Source organism: Bombina bombina, chromosome 4, assembly GCF_027579735.1.
Source record: "Bombina bombina isolate aBomBom1 chromosome 4, aBomBom1.pri, whole genome shotgun sequence".
In the NCBI taxonomy this organism is placed as follows: Eukaryota; Metazoa; Chordata; class Amphibia; order Anura; family Bombinatoridae; genus Bombina; species Bombina bombina.
The window spans coordinates 971,335,427-971,354,765 of NC_069502.1; the positions used below are offsets into that span (position 1 = coordinate 971,335,427).

The 19,339-nt window shown below is 39.5% G+C and overlaps 1 protein-coding gene across 1 annotated transcript in view; it reads left to right on the forward strand.

The window, feature by feature from the left end:
* The window catches only part of CFAP61 (cilia and flagella associated protein 61), an 854,500-nt gene that overhangs the window by 804,847 nt on the left and 30,314 nt on the right, over positions 1 to 19,339 (forward strand). The window contains exon 25 of the mRNA XM_053712009.1: positions 536 to 626. Within this exon, the coding sequence (XP_053567984.1) occupies positions 536 to 626 (91 nt within the window). The remainder of the gene's footprint in view (positions 1 to 535; positions 627 to 19,339) is intronic.

Genomic DNA, 19,339 nt, shown 5'->3' on the forward strand with positions numbered 1-19,339 from the left:
GTGTCCTAATAAACACAAAAACAAGAGTTAAGAATGAGGGCGCAGATCTGAAGACCATATTGTAACTTTATGGTGGCCTGCTTCTCTGTCATGTATTAATCCCAAGACCTTAATGCTGAACAACATTTGTGTCATTGTCTACACAAATTTAATTTGTTTATGCAGCAGTTCAGTTAATCCTGCAATCTGCTTTTCTCAAATGAGGCCAGATAATATAGACATGGTCCCTTACAAGTCTTCAGGCTTTTAAATTCTGATAAAATCAGGATTCTTCACTGGGTCTTGCCACAGCTCTGAATTAAGCCACTTTAAATGTAATTACTGAGTCTGGCTGTACATCAGGAACATCCATTAAAAAAATTGATTGACCATGCTGTTACAGGGAGGCATTTTATGAACAAACGATCCTGATGGGCTCTGAGCTGTAAATTATGAAAGGGAAAAAAAAGGGAGAAGAAGAAATCAGGTAAATACTTTATTAGTCGTTAATGAGAGGTTCACTGGATAACTCAATTTATTTTCCTTTTGAAAACAGCTACTTCATGGAGCCGTGGTTTCTGGCCATCTATCACGATCGTTTTATTGATTTCAAGAAAGAAGTGCGCGAGATCCTGGCTTCCAAGCAAGTAAGACTATCACTGACATGCTCTCTTCTTATAAAGCAGTTGATATTCTGCACTTGTAGCACTTCACAGCTAGTTAGTACAATGAACTTTGTCCTATTCCCTGGGGCACAGTTTATCAGAATAAGCACTAAATAATTGCACGTGGATGCTGGGTTGCTCACACTTTTAACCCCTTGACTGCCAACACATCATGTTGCTATGCAATACGGCTATCACTGGCAGCCAATGGACTTAACACACATCTGACTTTCAAAACAAAGTAGGGCAGTAAATGTGTTTGGAACCAAATCAAGAAAATGTTATAGTTCTGAGCCAGTACCATGTAAAAATGTTACAGGGGTGACCGTTTTAACAATGTTTTGTATAGCACTGTACTGTCCTTCCTAAACTAACAATGTAACATTTGATACAGAGGGAATTACTGTCATATGCTTTAAGTGTGTCTATTTAAATGTAAGTACAGTTCTCCAGCAAATTGAGCTAACTATATTTTGACCCCGATGATTTCAATCTAATGTTTGATGTACAGTCTGTATATATTACAGCAAACAATGCAAAATGAAAAGTAACCAAATAACAGTCTTTCTCAACAGATCATAGATCAAGGGATTGATGCTGATCATTAGAACCAGTGAGTTTGTATAGAACAGGAATTACACGTGTCATTTTTAGGTGGAGGACTAGTCAGTTGTTCTAGGTCTGCCTTGAGTGGGTCACACCATGGAGACAGTTTTTTACTTATGTGTCCCACACTATGTGGCACAAAGGTAGCAATCGCCCCATGCAATGGTTATATAGCACAGGAGGTGGATCATTTCATTGGCAGATTCAGCTTTTGTGAATAGAATGTTGTAGGAACTGGAGTGTATGGAAAGGTTGTTAATTAATCTACCAAGTAAAGAGACAGCCAGGGGTGTCTCATAAGGTAGAAGCACAGCACATCTCTCTTGTTTTGTCAGTCACAAGCACATGTTACGGTAACTGTGTATGTCCATCTGCAAGGCTTACATAGGCTAGTGTTGGAGAGTAAAGTAGTAATAATACAGAAGAAAGTGCAGTGGAACAGGGTAAAACTTTCAAGGGGAAGTGATATCAGGGTGAGAGAGTACAATGGAACACCAGAATGTGGGTAGAGTAGGTACTGTTAAAATGAAAGAAGCAAAAATCTTTGCGCTACTTTATCCAAATATGTTTAAATCTATTGTTTATCAGGGCTCGACAAACCCAGTAGCCATATAGCCATTGGCTCCTGGAATTTTACCCCTGGATACCACTGTCTGACCCATAAAAGAATGTCTAGATCCTAAACTTTAAACAAAGTTGTTGACCCCTATTGTATATAAATAGAACCTTTTCCTGCTTTGGCTCCTTTCTGTCTAGATCTTATATTAATTTAAATATGACGTGTATTAAGCTGCCAAACAGACAAAAAGAGATATGGCTGCCTCGCTTTTAGAAATAGAATGTGAATGTTTGCTTGGGGTAGTAACTGTGACCATTCTAGATTAATAGACATGTCAGAGTAATGGGGCTATTAGTGTTTTCTTGAGCCATATTCCTAATTGCCAATGGAAAGCATCATTAAACATTGTGGCTTTTAGTAGTAATTAATGTTTCTGAATGTTTTCAAGTGTGAAAAAAATCTAAATAAGTAATTGGAAACAATATGATCTAATGCCATCATGTAATGGGTTAGACAAATCAAGATTTATGGCACTGTGTCTGCTATTATGTCACCTGTCTTGTCATTACGTTGTGCTGGTGATCATTTTGCTGTGCTTATTAGTGGCTGTGCACTAAGTTTTGCACTATCTATGTCCCAAGCTTCTTTGTTGATCAGTAACTTTGTCTACATGTTGGTCAGTGTCTGTGTGCCATAGTAGTCAGTGCCCATTTGGCATGGGGCTTGTGTGACATGGGGCCCAATTCTCAGAAACTCGCCTACATAGATATAAATCATCAGCTTATTTTACTCAGCACAATATTGTAAATGTCTCTCCTTCACATAAATAATATTAGTGAATTTCCCTTAATGATATATACAGTTCCCAAGGTAAATATTGCATTAAAGATAATCCCTTAGAGGTCTCTTAATACTGATGAGCTGTCTTATAGAATCTCGCAGACTAGACAGCTTTAGAGAATCAGGCCCGTGGTCCCCATTGGCTACATATTATAGACTAGATTACGAGTGGAGTGCAAATTAGTGCTCCCGCTCGCGCGTTAACTTTGCTAAACTGAGGCTTTTTGAGGCGTTGGGTTGCGCTTGTATTACAAGTTGAAAGCAAGAAGTTTGCACACAAGCGCTAACCCGACTTGTGCAAAAAGTAGAACTTAGAATATTGCGACTGCGTTAACACCCATACTCACTCGCAAACCCAATCGCTTTTAACTAACAGCTAGATTAGGAGTTGAGCGTTATAACTCAAATAGCAGCGTTATGGACCATAACGCATCATTTCTCCAACATTGGTGTGTCCGGTCCACGGCGTCATCCATTACTTGTGGGAAATATTCTCCCCCACAGGGAAAGGCAAGGAGAGCACACAGCAAGAGCTGTCCATATAGCTCCCCCTCTGGCTCCGCCCCCCAGTCATTCTCCTTGCCGCTGTGAACAAGTAGCATCTCCACGGGGATGGTGAGGAGTTTGTGGTGTTTAGTTGTAGTTTTTATTCTTCTATCAAGAGTTTGTTATTTTAAAATAGTGCTGGCTTGTACTATTTACTCTACAACAGAAAAGTGATGAAGATTTCTGTTTAAGAGGGCTATGATTTTAGCACAAGTAACTAAAATCCATTTCTGTTACCACGCAGGACTGTTGAAACCAGAGAACTTCAGTTGGGGGTAACAGTTTGCAGACTTATCTGCTTCAGGTATGACTAGTCTCCTTCTAACAACACAGGCTAATGCTAGATGACAGTCATTTTTCCCCTCAGGGAAAACGGTAAGCCATTTTTCTTTCACCTCAGCAAAAAAGATAACAGGCTTCCCCTTTTTGATTTTTATGCTGGTAGACACTGTTAGGGGCTAAATCGATTGGTTTTTATTACAATATTATACCATTTGAAATATTTTATAAGCTCACATACACTTGGGAACGTTTTTTATTGATCTGGCTTGCTTTAGACACCTAAATCTAGTCAGGAAGGCCCCTTCACTCTAGTGTACTGAGGGAGGAGGCCTCATTTTGGCACTTCAGTTAATTTCAAGGCAGTGCATGCAGTTCCATGTGAGAGGGTCCTGTGGCTCAGAAAGTGACTCCAGAAGGCTTATTTCTGTGGATGATTGACCCCTAAGAAAGGTAAAAGCTGCAGCAATGCTGTAAGCAGGGATTGTGGTGTATAAAAACGGTTAAATCCAACAATTAGCTCCGGTTTGCTTGTTTTAAGAGCTAGAGTCTCCATATTTGCTGTGCAATACTTTCTAAGCATTAAGACACTGGGGTCCAAATTTCAGAAAAATCGGATATTGCCTTCATAGTTTTTTGAACATTCAGAAATAAAGTGTGTCATTTTATTATTTAAAGAGACAGTAACGTTTTTGTTTAAAATCGTTTTTATTGCATTGTTTACCTGCCTAAATCTGTTTAACATGTCTGTGCCATCAGATAACCTATGTTCTGTGTGTGTAGAGACAAATGTGGTTCCCCCTTCGAGTGTTTGTGATAATTGTGCCATAGCGTCCAAACAAAATGAGGACAGCTCTGTTACATTTCATAATGTTGCCCAAGATGATTTATCTAATGAAGGTAGTGGGGATAGTTCTACATCCTCTCCTTCTGTGTCTACACCAGCTTTGCCCGCGCAGGCGACACCTAGCGCGCCAGTGCTTATTTCTATGCAACAATTAACAGCAGTAGTGGATAATTCTATAGCAAATCTTGTATCCAAACTGCCAGCATTTCAGAGAAAGCGTGATTGTTCAGCTTTAAATACAGATAAAAGGGATGAACAATCAGACGCTGACAATGCTTTATCTATTTTACCCTCACATCAATCGGAATTGGCTGTGAGGGAAGGGCTGTCTGAGGGTGAAATTTCAGACTCAGGAAATATTTCTCAACAGGCAGAACCTGATATAGTAGCATTTAAGTTTAAGCTAGAACATCTCCGCGCTTTGCTAAAGGAGGTATTAGCAACTCTGGATGACTGTGATTCTATGGTAGTACCAGAGAAGTTGTGCAAATTGGACAAATTTTTAGAGGTCCCAGTGCACGACGACGCTTTTCCAATACCCAAAAGGGTAGTGAACATAGTGGAAAAGGAGTGGGAGAAGCCAGGTGTACCCTTTGCCCCACCTCCTATATTTAAGAAAATGTTTCCCATAGTAGACCCTAGAAGGGACGCATGGCAGACGGTCCCGAAGGTTGAGGGAGCTGTTTCAACACTAGCGAAGCGCACCACTATTCCTATAGAGGACAGCTGCGCTTTCAAAGATCCTATAGATATAAAATTGGAAGGATTGCTTAAAAAGATTTTTGTTCAGCAAGGGTTCATCCTTCAACCAGCTACGTGTGTTATTACTGTCACTTCAGCGGCGTCCTTTTGGTTCGAGGAACTAGAAAGGTCGCTCCAGAAAGAGACTTCCTATAAGAAGTCATGGACAGAATTCACGCATTAAAATTAGCTAATTCCTTTATATTGGATGCCGCCTTTCAAATAACGAAATTGGCGGCGAAAAACTCAGGTTTTGCTATAGTAGCGCGGAGGGCGCTTTGGCTGAAATCCTGGTCGGCAGATGTGTCGTCCAAGACTAAGTTACCCTTTTTGGGCCGGAATTGAAGGAAATTATTGTTCTAAGGCTAAGAACAAGTCTAATTTTCGTTCCTTTCGCAATTTCAGGAACGGACCGGCTAATAACTCCACTGCCGCTAGACAAGAAGGTAACGCGGCCCAGCCCAAACCCGCTTGGAAGCCCATGCAAGGCTGGAACAAGGGTAAACAGACCAAGAAACCTGCTGCTGCTACCAAGACAGCATGAAGGGGTAGCCCCGATCCGGGACCGGATCTGGTAGGGGACAAACTATCTCTCTTCGCTCAGGCTTGGACAAGAGATGTTCCGGATCCCTGGGCACTAGAGATAGTCTCCAAGGGATACCTGCTAGAGTTCAAGGGACTTCCTCCAAGGGGAAGGTTCCACCTGTCTCGCTTATCTTCAGACCAGATAAAGAAACAGGCATTCTTACATTGTGTAAGAGACCTATCAAAGATGGGAGTGATAAACCCAGTCCCCTCCGGGGAACAAGGTCTAGATTTTTACTCAAACCTGTTTGTGGTTCCCAAAAAAGAGGGAACTTTCAGGCCAATTCTGGATTTAAAGATATTAAACAAGTTCCTCAGTGTTCCATCCTTCAAAATGGAAACCATTCGGACAATCTTGCCGACAATCCAGCAGGGTCAATATTTGACTACCGTGGATCTAAAGGATGCGTATCTGCATATTCCAATCCACAAAACTCATCATCAGTTCCTGAGGTTCGCCTTTCTGGACAAACATTACCAGTTCGTGGCTCTTCCATTCGGTTTAGCCACCGCTCCCAGAATTTTCACAAAGGTGCTAGGGTCCCTTCTAGCGGTCCTAAGGCCGAGGGGCATCGCTGTAGCACCTTATCTAGACGACATCCTAAGCGTCGTCTCTTTCCAAAGCAAGGGCCCACACAGACATTGTGTTGCCTTTTCTCAGATCTCACGGGTGGAAGGTGAACATAGAAAAGAGTTCACTGTCACCGTCCACAAGGGTTCCTTTTCTGGGAACATTAATAGATTCTGTGGAAATGAAGATCTTCCTGACAGAAGTCAGAAAGCTAAAGCTTCTAAACGTTTGTCGAGTTCTTCATTCTATTCCTCAACCCTCCATAGCTCAGTGCATGTGTCGTCCAAGACTAAGTTACCCTTTTTGGGCCGGAATTGAAGGAAATTATTGTTCTAAGGCTAAGAACAAGTCTAATTTTCGTTCCTTTCGCAATTTCAGGAACGGACCGGCTAATAACTCCACTGCCGCTAGACAAGAAGGTAACGCGGCCCAGCCCAAACCCGCTTGGAAGCCCATGCAAGGCTGGAACAAGGGTAAACAGACCAAGAAACCTGCTGCTGCTACCAAGACAGCATGAAGGGGTAGCCCCGATCCGGGACCGGATCTGGTAGGGGACAAACTATCTCTCTTCGCTCAGGCTTGGACAAGAGATGTTCCGGATCCCTGGGCACTAGAGATAGTCTCCAAGGGATACCTGCTAGAGTTCAAGGGACTTCCTCCAAGGGGAAGGTTCCACCTGTCTCGCTTATCTTCAGACCAGATAAAGAAACAGGCATTCTTACATTGTGTAAGAGACCTATCAAAGATGGGAGTGATAAACCCAGTCCCCTCCGGGGAACAAGGTCTAGATTTTTACTCAAACCTGTTTGTGGTTCCCAAAAAAGAGGGAACTTTCAGGCCAATTCTGGATTTAAAGATATTAAACAAGTTCCTCAGTGTTCCATCCTTCAAAATGGAAACCATTCGGACAATCTTGCCGACAATCCAGCAGGGTCAATATTTGACTACCGTGGATCTAAAGGATGCGTATCTGCATATTCCAATCCACAAAACTCATCATCAGTTCCTGAGGTTCGGCTTTCTGGACAAACATTACCAGTTCGTGGCTCTTCCATTCGGTTTAGCCACCGCTCCCAGAATTTTCACAAAGGTGCTAGGGTCCCTTCTAGCGGTCCTAAGGCCGAGGGGCATCGCTGTAGCACCTTATCTAGACGACATCCTAAGCGTCGTCTCTTTCCAAAGCAAGGGCCCACACAGACATTGTGTTGCCTTTTCTCAGATCTCACGGGTGGAAGGTGAACATAGAAAAGAGTTCACTGTCACCGTCCACAAGGGTTCCTTTTCTGGGAACATTAATAGATTCTGTGGAAATGAAGATCTTCCTGACAGAAGTCAGAAAGCTAAAGCTTCTAAACGTTTGTCGAGTTCTTCATTCTATTCCTCAACCCTCCATAGCTCAGTGCATGGAAGTAATAGGACTAATGGTCGCAGCAATGGACGTGGTTCCTTTTGCTCGAATTCATCTAAGACCATTACAGCTGTGCATGCTCAATCAGTGGAATGGGGACTATACAGACTTGTCTCCCCAAATTCAAGTAGACCAGGTAACCAGGGACTCACTTCTCTGGTAGTTGACCCAGGATCACCTGTCTCAGGGAATGAGTTTCCACAGACCGGAGTGGGTCATCGTCACGACCGACGCCAGCCTCTTGGGGTGGGGCACGGTTTGGGACTCCCTGAAAGCTCAGGGCCTATGGTCTCGGGAAGAGTCGCTTCTCCCGATAAACATTTTGGAACTGAGAGCAATATTCTATGCGCTCCTGGCTTGGCCTCAGCTAGCGGAAGCCAGGTTCATAAGATTTCAGTCGGACAACATAACGACTGTTGCGTACATCAATCATCAGGGGGGAACAAAGAGTTCCCTAGCGATGAAGGAAGTAACCAAGATTATCCAATGGGCAGAGAATCACTCCTGCCATCTATCTGCTATTCACATCCCAGGAGTAGACAACTGGGAGGCGGACTATTTGAGTCGTCAGACTTTCCATCCGGAGGTCTTTGCTCAGTTAACCCAATTATGGGGCATTCCAGACATGGATCTAATGGCGTCCCGTCAGAACTTCAAGATTCCTTGCTACGGGTCCAGATCCAGGGATCCCAAGGCGACTCTAGTGGATGCATTAGTGGCGCCTTGGTCGTTCAACCTAGCGTATGTGTTTCCACCGTTTCCTCTCCTTCCCAGGCTCATAGCCAGGATCAAACAGGAGAAGGCCTCAGTGATTCTGATAGCTCCTGCGTGGCCACGCAGGACTTGGTATGCAGACCTGGTGAATATGTCATCGGCTCCACCATGGAAGCTACCTTTGAGACAGGATCTTCTAGTACAAGGTCCATTCGAACATCCAAATCTAGTTTCTCTGCAGCTGACTGCTTGGAAATTGAACGCTTGATTTTATCCAAGCGTGGGTTTTCGAATTCTGTGATAGATACTTTGGTCCAAGCCAGAAAACCTGTGACTAGAAAGATTTACCATAAAATATGGAAAAAATATATCTGCTGGTGTGAATCCAAGGGATTCTCCTGGAGTAAGATTAAAATTCCAAAGATTCTCTCCTTTCTCCAAAAAGGTTTGGATAAAGGGTTGTCAGCTAGTTCTCTAAAAGGACAGATTTCTGCTTTATCTGTCTTGTTACACAAACGACTGGCAGCTGTGCCAGATGTACAAGCTTTTGTTCAGGCTTTGGTTAGAATCAAGCCTGTTTACAGACCCATGACTCCTCCTTGGAGTCTAAATTTAGTTCTTTCAGTTCTTCAAGGGGTTCCGTTTGAACCTTTACATTCCATAGATATTAAGTTATTATCTTGGAAAGTTCTGTTTTTGGTTGCTATTTCTTCTGCTAGAAGAGTTTCTGAATTATCTGCTTTGCAATGTAATCCACCCTATCTGGTTTTCCATTCAGATAAGGTTGTTTTGCGTACTAAGCCTGGTTTTCTTCCAAAAGTTGTTTCCAACAAGAATATTAACCAGGAAATAGTTGTTCTTTCTCTGTGTCCGAATCCAGTTTCAAAGAAGGAACGTTTATTACACAATTTAGATGTTGTTCGTGCTTTAAAGTTCTACTTAGAAGCAACAAAAGATTTTAGACAAACCTCATCTTTGTTTGTCGTTTACTCTGGTAAGAGGAGAGGTCAAAAAGCTACTGCTACCTCTCTCTCTTTCTGGCTGAAAAGCATTATCCGATTGGCTTATGAGACTGCCGGACGGCAACCTCCTGACCGAATCACAGCTCACTCTACTAGGGCTGTGGCTTCCACTTGGGCCTACAAGAACGAGGCTTCTGTTGATCAGATATGTAAGGCAGCGACTTGGTTCTCTCTGCACACTTTTGCCAAATTCTACAAATTTGATACTTATGCTTCTTCGGAGGCTATTTTTGGGAGAAAGGTTTTGCAAGCCGTGGTGCCTTCCATTTAGGTAACCTGATTTGCTCCCTCCCTTCATCCGTGTCCTAAAGCTTTGGTATTGGTTCCCACAAGTAATGGATGACGCCGTGGACCGGACACACCAATGTTGGAGAAAACAGAATTTATGCTTACCTGATAAATTACTTTCTCCAACGGTGTGTCCGGTCCAAGGCCCGCCCTGGTTTCCTAATCAGGTTGAAATTTTTTTTTCTTTATACACTACTATCACCACGGCACCCTATAGTTTCTCCTTTTTCTCCTAACCGTCGGTCGAATGACTGGGGGGGCGGAGCCAGAGGGGGAGCTATATGGACAGCTCTTGCTGTGTGCTCTCCTTGCCTTTCCCTGTGGGGGAGAATATTTCCCACAAGTAATGGATGACGCCGTGGACCGGACACACCGTTGGAGAAAGTAATTTATCAGGTAAGCATAAATTCTGTTTTTTCCTAACGCAGCTATTACAAGTCTTGTCGCTATAGGTGTACCGCAAGCCTTTTATCCTGTAATGCAATGTCAGTACCGCACTCGTAAAAATTACGTTTTTTATTGGGATTCCCATAGTGCTGGTATTACGAGTTTTTCTGGGAGGCTAAAAAGCGAGCGTTACACTCTAAAACAACAAGATCCGTAACGCCATCTAAAGTCAGTAGTTATGAGTTTTACGCTACAAAGCTGTAACATAAAACTCATAACTAATGTGTTAAAAAGTACACTAACACACATAAACTACCTATTAACCCCTAAACCGAGGCCCTCCCGCATTGCAAACACTATAATAAATTTATTAACCCCTAATCTGCCACTACCAACATCGCCACAACTAATAAAATTTATTTACCCCTATTCCGCCGCTCCCCGACGTCGTCACAACTATACGAAAGTTATTAACCCCTAAACTGCCACCCTCCCACATCGCAAACACTATTTAAATATTATTAACCCTTAATCTGCCGTCCGCCCACATCGCTCTCACTATACTAAAGTTATTAAGCCCTACACCGCCGCCACTATAATAAACCTACTAACCCCTAAACCGAAAGCCCCCCACAACAAAATATAATAAATTAAAGTATTAACCCCTAAGCCGAAAGCCCCCACATCGGAATAAACTAATTTAAACTAGTAACCTCTAAACCTAACGCCCCCCCCCCTAACGTTATGTTAAAATTACAATTTCCCTAGCTTAAATTAAATTTAAACTTACCTGTCAAATTAAAAAAACTAAGTTTAAACTAACAATTAAACTAATATAATTATTAGTGCAATAAGAATTACCCTTAATGGGACAGAATACAGCCGCAGGATTTCGTGCAGGTAAAAAAAGGACTTTATTGTAAGATCATTAACAGGGTGTCAAACAAACTCAGGGGTACACCGAAACAATAGCAAACGTCTGACGCGTTTCCTGCCCGGAGGCACTTCGTCAGGGACTTAACTAGTACATACAGCAAACAACTTAAAAAGGCTTGCCTGCCTACGTCACAATGAAAGCACCTGTATATTTTAATTAAAGGGACAGCTGCTGCTGTCTGTGGGAACAGATAAATGCCGGGCTAAAGTAAAACCCTTTTAAAGGGTTAAGCGTGAGACAATATTGGGTTCCAAGTATTCAATGTATATAAATCTTGTATCAATATAAATTACTTTAAGGAATACAATATGAAAGACTGGGCACTGTAAAGGCATATTGTTGAATCTACCCGTTCCCTGATCATAAGATGGTATACAAGGATTGCTCCATAGCCAGACAAAAAACAAAATACAGTAAAAATAAGCTGAAAGGAAATAAAAAATATATGATAAAAAACTAAAGTTATTGTTATAACAATGTACTGCAGACTCTCAGAGGAAATGTGAGATAATTTTAGTATCAAAATTTCAATTTCAAATATAATCTCACACATAGCTTCTGTAATGTTAGTAATTTACATGTAAACTGTCTTGGTGCCAAGGTTATTAGTATATAGCAGACAACGAGAAATCGGAGACAACTAAACAAGAAACTTTTTATATGTTTTAGTGATATTGTTGTATCTTTTTCTCCGACAACTGTAATTATATTGAGTTACTTGGAGAATTGAAACATAAGAGGCAAAGGTTATATCTTGGTGAATGGAAAATAATAATGTGTAAGTGAACAACTTAAGTGGGCAAATAAATTGAAAGCCAAAATTCTAGTGTGGAAGTGCATAGACTTAAATGTTTAAATACAAGAGCAAAACTGCCTCGCTGTGAAGCATTCTAGAATTGTGTATACTATGTCTTGGGTGTTGATTTTTAATTATTAATTTTTAATTTTTATTTTTTGATTTATGCCATGATTGAATCATAAAGTTAATTTGAAAATCAGTTCATAATTTTCAATTGCTATGTTATTATCCTTTATTCTTGTGCTTTTTATGTTTTTTATATGGATGGCATTATAACATATTAGATAGAAACTGGCAAAAATCAAAGTGAAGGTACAAAAAAACAGGTGCTGTTAAGCACATGTGAAAAAATGAAAAAATCTGTGAATCTAAAAATAACTAATGCTTGTAAAAACTAAGTATATATGTCACGTGCACTGTGTGTATACCTGATGCCTATTGGAGTAGTGATTTAATATGATGTTGAAATGGCACTAGCCAGCAAAACTGAAGATGCTGCTATTAATTAAGGGTAAATAAAGGAGCGAAATTCAGGACAATGAGTAATCTTTCTGTAGAAAACAGACTATGATGTTAAAACAAATTAATGAAAACCAATTAATCTACAAAATATCTGAGATCAGTGATTTTGTTAATGCCATTTGGTGCTCCGGTTGATAAATTAAAGATCCAAAAGGCTTCTTTTCTGTTTAATGTGGCTACCCTATCACCCCCTCTAATGTCATAGGGGGCATGATCAATGCCTTGAAAGCTAAACATTGCCCTTAAGTTGGTATCATTAACAGGAATGCCTAAAGATATAAAATGATTGGCAAAGTGTTTAGCTACTGGTGTAGAGGGCGGATCATGTTTAATAGAGAGTAAATGCTCCCTGACCCTATCCTTAAGGAGTCTAGTCGTCCTACCTACATATTGTTTGTGGCAGATATTACAACCAATCAAATAAACCACAAATCTGGAGTTACAGTTTAATCTGAACCTGATATCAAAACAGTTACCTGTGGCCGTGGATCTAAACTCATTACCAGGGACCACAAACTCACAGCTCTTACAAGGGATCTTCCTACATCTAAAGAATCCCATTTCCGGTTGGAGCCAGGAAGCGTTTGCTTTAGTTGAAAAATCTCTACTTAAGTAATTTCCAATAATTGCAGCTTTTTTACTAACGAGCCTGATGCCCTGGTTCTGTAACGAATCGTGTAACAAGGCATCTCTATCTAGGACAGGTAGATATTTTCTAATGATATTATTTATACAGTTGAATTGTCTATTATAGCAGGTTGAGAAGGTTATAGGTGATTTAAAACTTTTTTTATATCGATGTTTATTTCTTGGGACGTCTTGTAACAAAGTATCCCTGTTCATGAGTTCCACTTCTCTGCTAACTTTCTCCAAGATACTCACATCATAGCCCCTAATTTGTAGACGCTGTGTAAGGGATAAAGCTTGTTCTATATATGTATCAAGGTTAGTACAATTGCGTCTAAGGCACATATATTGTCCCTTTGGAATGGCCATCTTAAGATGTGCTGGATGGTGAGAATCAGCTCGTAAGATTGTATTGCCAGATGTAGGCTTTCTAAATGTGGAAGTGACGACTGAATGAGATGGATTGTCTAGTTTTAATGTGATGTCCAAAAATGGAATACTATCTTTAGATGCAGTGTAAGTAAATCCCAAATTGTAACTGTTTGCTTTAAGATATTCTACAAACAAAGGTATGGAATTGATGTCCCCTTTCCATAGTATTACCAGGTCATCAATAAATCTTCTATAAAACTTTATTTGTGACCTGAAGGGATTAGTATCATGAAATATCTTCAGAAATTCAAAATTCGTTAGGTATAGATTTGCATATGATGGTGCAAATTTGGCACCCATGGCGGTGCCCTGGTTTTGTACTTAATGTGTACCTTCAAATGTGAAGTTATTGTGATTCAAAAGAAAATTTGCACCATCACATACAAATCCAATAAACTTGTCATCATATGTAGTGTACATCTCTAGCATAGCTTTTAAAGCTTCTATGCCCAAATTATGAGGTATGCAAGAATATAATGAGGTGACATCAATAGTAAGTAAGGTGTCATCCTCATCAACATGTAAAGAATGTAAAAGCCTTAGCAAATGTTTAGTGTCACGAAGGTATGCTGGCGTTATCTGGACAATAGGTTGTAAGACTGTGTCAATGAAAGACCCCAATTTTTCACCAAGGGACCCCACGCCAGAGATGATGGGGCGACCAGGGGGGCATTCCCTATACACAGGTGCTTTCATTGTGACGTAGGCAGGCAAGCCTTTTTAAGTTGTTTGCTGTATGTACTAGTTAAGTCCCTGACGAAGTGCCTCCGGGCAGGAAACGCGTCGGACGTTTGCTATTGTTTCAGTGTACCCCTGAGTTTGTTTGACACCCTGTTAATGATGTTACAATAAAGTCCTTTTTTTACCTGCACGAAATCCTGCGGCTGTATTCTGTCCCATTAAGGGTAATTCTTATTGCACATTTGAGCTTTTGCTTTTGGATATCGGAGGAGTGGATCCATACCTGTTCATGGGACGGCCTGAGGGTGAGATCAGTCAGCAACAAGAGTGGTGAGAATATACCTGCTTTACCTTCATATTTCAGTCTACATACTGAAACCTGTGCATATTTTGAACTTTTACTTACCACCACACCCGATTGCTGCATAACTCTATCCTCAGTTTTCACTAGCGATTACTTCCACTGACTGCATGTTACATTTGATACGGTACTGCTTTTTTTCACCTGTTACAAGCTACATAATATCTACTTGTTGTATCAGCTAAGCTAAACTTTCCGTACCCAATCAGTGGTTTGATTTACAAAGTGCAGCATTTGCATCTGTGTGTGTCTAATATAATTATTAAACTGATTCATCATCCAATAGAATTAGAGCTGCTTAAATCCTATTGGCTGATTTGAACAGCCAATAGGATTTTAGCAGCTCTAATTCCTATTGGCTGATTCAAATCTTTCAGCCAATAGGAATGCAAGGGACACCATCTTGGATCGCATTCCTTGCATTGAAGATTCAGTGTATGGCGACAACCGTATGAAGAGGATGCTCCGCGCCGGATGTCTGCAGTATGGACCCACTCCGCGCCGCCGGTATCAAGATAGAATATGCCGCCTGGATGAAGATTGAAGAGGCCGTCTGGATGAAGACTTCTCGCTGCTTGGATGAGGACTTTGCCGCCGGGATATAGATTGAAGAGGCCGTCTGGATGAACACTTCTCGCTGACTGGATGAGGACTTCCCTGCCGGGATGAAGATCGTTCAAACGGGACTTCAAAAACTGTAAGTGGATCGTCGGGGGTTAGTGTTAGGATTTTTAAGGGTTTTTTAGGTGGGTTTTATTTCTAGATTAGGGTTTGGGCAGCAAAAGAGCTAAATGCCCTTTTAAGGGCAATGCCCATACAATTGCCCTTTTCAGGGCAATGGGTAGCTTAGGTTTTTTAGATTTTAGTTTTTTTTTTATTTTGTGGGTTTGGGGGTTTGTAATCTTAGTGGGTATTTGTATTTTATTTATTTTTTCACAAAAAGAGCTGATATCTTTAGGGCAATGCCCTACAAAAGGCCATTTTAAGGGCCATTGGTAGTTTATTCTAGATTAGGTTTTTTATTTTGGGGTGTTTTGTTTTTTTAATGGGTATTAGAATATAAATAATTTTTATTATTTTTGATAATTTGTTTGTTATTTTGTGTATTTTTTAGGGGGTGTTTGTTTTTTTGTAGCAAAAGAGCTGTTTAACTTAGGGCAATGCCCTTTTAAAGGCCCTTGGGCCCTTGGTAGTTTGGGGGGGGGGGGTTGTATACTGTTAGGGGGTGTTTGTTTGTTTTTGTAGCAAAAGAGCTGTTTAACTTAGGGCAATGCCCTACAAAAGGCCCTTTTAAGGGCCCTTGGTAGTTTATTATATTCTATTTTTTTAAAGGGTATTAGAATAGGAATAATTTATATTTTTTTGGATAATTTAGTTTGTTTGTTTTTTAACGGTAGGTTTTTTTATTTTTTGTAATGGTAGGTTTTTTATTTTTTGTAATTTTAGGTTTTAGTGTAAGGTAGCTTAGGTTTTATTTCACAGGTAATTTTGTATTTATTTTAACTAGGTAGTTGTAAATAGTTAATAACTATTTACTAACTAGTCTACCTAGTTAAAATAAATACAAACTTACCTGTGAAATAAAAATAAAACCTAAACTAGCTACAATATAACTATTAGTTATTTTGTAGCTAGCTTAGGTTTTATTTCACAGGTAAGTATGTATTTAGTTTTAAATAAGTATTATTTAGTTAATATTTGTAAATTTAATTTAGATCTATTTTAATTATGTTAAAGTTAGGGGATGTTAGGGTTAGGGCTACGTTAGGGTTAGGTTTAGGTTATGGGGTAGGTGTAGGGGTTAATAGTTTAATTTAGGTTGTTGCGATGTGGGGGGCTGGCGGTTTAGGGGTTAATACGTTTATTTAGTGGTAGTAATGTGGGAGGCCAGAGGTTTAGGGGTTAATAGCTTTATTTAGTTGTGGCGATGTCAGGGAGCGGCGGAATAGGGGTTAATAACTTTAATATAATGGCGGCGATATTGGGGTGCAGCGGAATAGGGGTTAATAACTTTAGTATAGTGGCAGCGATATTGGGAGCATCAGATTAGGGGTTAATACCTTTATTTAGGTGGCGGCAATATCGGGAGCAGCAATTTAGGGGTTAATAACTGTAGGCAGGTGTCGGCGATGTCGGGGGAAGCAGATTAAGGGTGTTTAGATGTAGGGTTTATGTTAGGGTGTTGGGTTTAAACGTTATTTTCTTTTCCCCCATAGACATCAATGGGGCTGCGTTACAGAGCTTTTCTTTCCGCAATCGCAGGTGGTAGACTTTTTTCTTACCCGCTCTCCCCATTGATGTCTATGGGGAAAGCGTGCACGAGCACGTCAAAACAGCACTTGTTTTTGGTGCGGTATGGAGCTTAAAAGTTGATGGGGCCATCTCTACTCTTTCTAAACGTACTACTATTCCTACTGCAGATAGTACTTCTTTTAAAGATCCTTTAGATAGGAAACTTGAATCTTTTCTAAGGAAGGCTTATTTATGTTCAGGTCATCTTCTTAGGCCTGCTATTTCTTTGGCTGATGTTGCTGCTGCTTCAACCTTTTGGTTGGAAACTTTAGCACAACAAGTACCAGATCATAATGTGTATAGCATTGTTAAGTTAATTCAACATGCTAATAATTTCATTTGTGATGCCATTTTTGATATCATTAGAATTGATGTAAGATATATGTCTTTAGCTATATTAGCTAGAAGAGCTTTATGGCTTAAATCTTGGAATGCTGATATGACTTCTAAATCAACGTTGCTATCTCTTTCTTTCCAAGGTAATAAATTATTTGGTTCTCAGTTGGATTCTATTATTTCAACTGTCACTGGGGGGAAGGGAGCTTTTTTGCCTCAGGATAAAAAAATCTAAGGGTAAATTTAGGGCTGCTAACCGTTTTCGTTCCTTTCGTCAAAATAAGGAACAGAAATCTGACCCTTCCCCTAAGGGAACGGTTTCCAATTGGAAGCCTTCTCCAGTCTGGAATAAATCCAAGCCATTAAAAGCACCATATCGTCCGCACAAGCCAGGTTTTTTAAAACTTGTAATGGCTGCGCTATAGGGGATTAAATAACGCCACTTTTGTTGTGTTCGATAATTTCCATATAGCACCCAAAACTCGTAATCTAGTTGCAAGTGCGCTAACCCCGACATGAAATATAAATATTTTACATTCCATTGTTCTTCACATAGCAGAATATGTTTAATTTATTCTTAAATAAATATATATATTTATATATATGATGTTTTTTTGTAAAATGTGTGTGTGTATATTTATATGTATAGATATATACAGAGATATATAGGTATAGATATATACATATATGTATGTATATGTATATATATATATATATATATATATATATATATAGGAATATCTATTTAAAAATACTTAGAACATGTGTAGAACATTGGAATGTACAATATTTACCATAAATACACACTATAGTACTTTATTAAATATGAATATTGCATAAATATTTAATCTACTTGACTGCAAAAGGCTCCAATGCACACACACACATATATATATATATATATATATATATATATATATATATATATATATATACATATGTCTGTAAATACTTATATACGCATATAAATACATATGTACACACATATAAACATATATATTATATATATATATATATATATATATATATATATATATACATATTTAGACGTGTATGTATGTATATCTATGTTAAAGCCTTTTGCATCCCTTTTTTCCCCTAAAACTTTGGACCTCATATCCTTTTTATGCAATATTTTCTTTAATAATTTATATTAGACTGTTTTTATGAGTTTAACTGTACTGTACAATGTATTTGTGATGTGTTTTGTACAACTTTTCTTTCATGTAATTGGCAAGAGTCCATGAGCTAGTGACGTATGGGATATACATTCCTACCAGGAGGGGCAAAGTTTCCCAAACCTCAAAATGCCTATATATACACACCCCACCACACCCACAATTCAGTTTTACAAACTTTGCCTCCTATGGTGGTGGTGAAGTAAGTTTGTGCTAGATTTCTACGTTGACATGCGCTTCTCAGCGTGCTGAAGCCCAGTTCCTCTCAGAGTGCAGTGAATGACAGAGGCATGTGAAGGGAGTATTACCTATTGAATACAATGGTCATCCTAACGGGGATCTATTTCATAGGTTCTCTGTTATAGGTCGTAGAGATTCATCTCCTACCTCCCTTTTCAGATCGACGATATACTCTTATATACCATTACCTCTACTGATTCTCGTTTCAGTACTTGTTTGGCTATCTACTTTATGTAGATGAGTGTCTTTTGGTAAGTATGTTTTCCTTTTATTTAAGACACTCTCAGCTATGGTTTTGCACTTTATATGTAAAGTTCTAAATATAATGTTTGTAATTATATTTGCCATGATTCAGGTTAATCAGTATATTTCCATCTTACAGACTGTCACTTTCATTTTTTGGGAAATGCATTTATAAATATATACTGTATATAAAAAAAAAAAAAAATTCTTAACTGAAAATTTTTCAAATTTACTTTCTTTTCTAAATTGCGGGCTGTTAGGCTCGCGGGAGCGCAAAATGCTACAATTTATTGCATCATTCTTGGCGCGAGACTTTTTGGCGCGAGAATTACGTTTGTTGACACAATTTCGTAATTTCCGGCGTCTTAGTTGTCGCCGAGAGTTTTCACGTAATTGCGTCATCTATGACGCTCGTGTTTGTTGCAGACGTTCTTGGCGCCAAAAAATATTTTGTCACTTGTGCGTCATACTTGACGCAAGATTTTTGACATTAAGTCCTTATTTCATTTTGCTTCTGGTTTCCAGAGGCTTATTTTGTTTGCATTTTTTCCCATTCCTGAAACTGTCATATAGGGAAATTGATAATTTTGCTTTATATGTTATTTTTTCTATTACATATTGCAAGATGTCTCAAGCTGACCCTGTATCAGAATC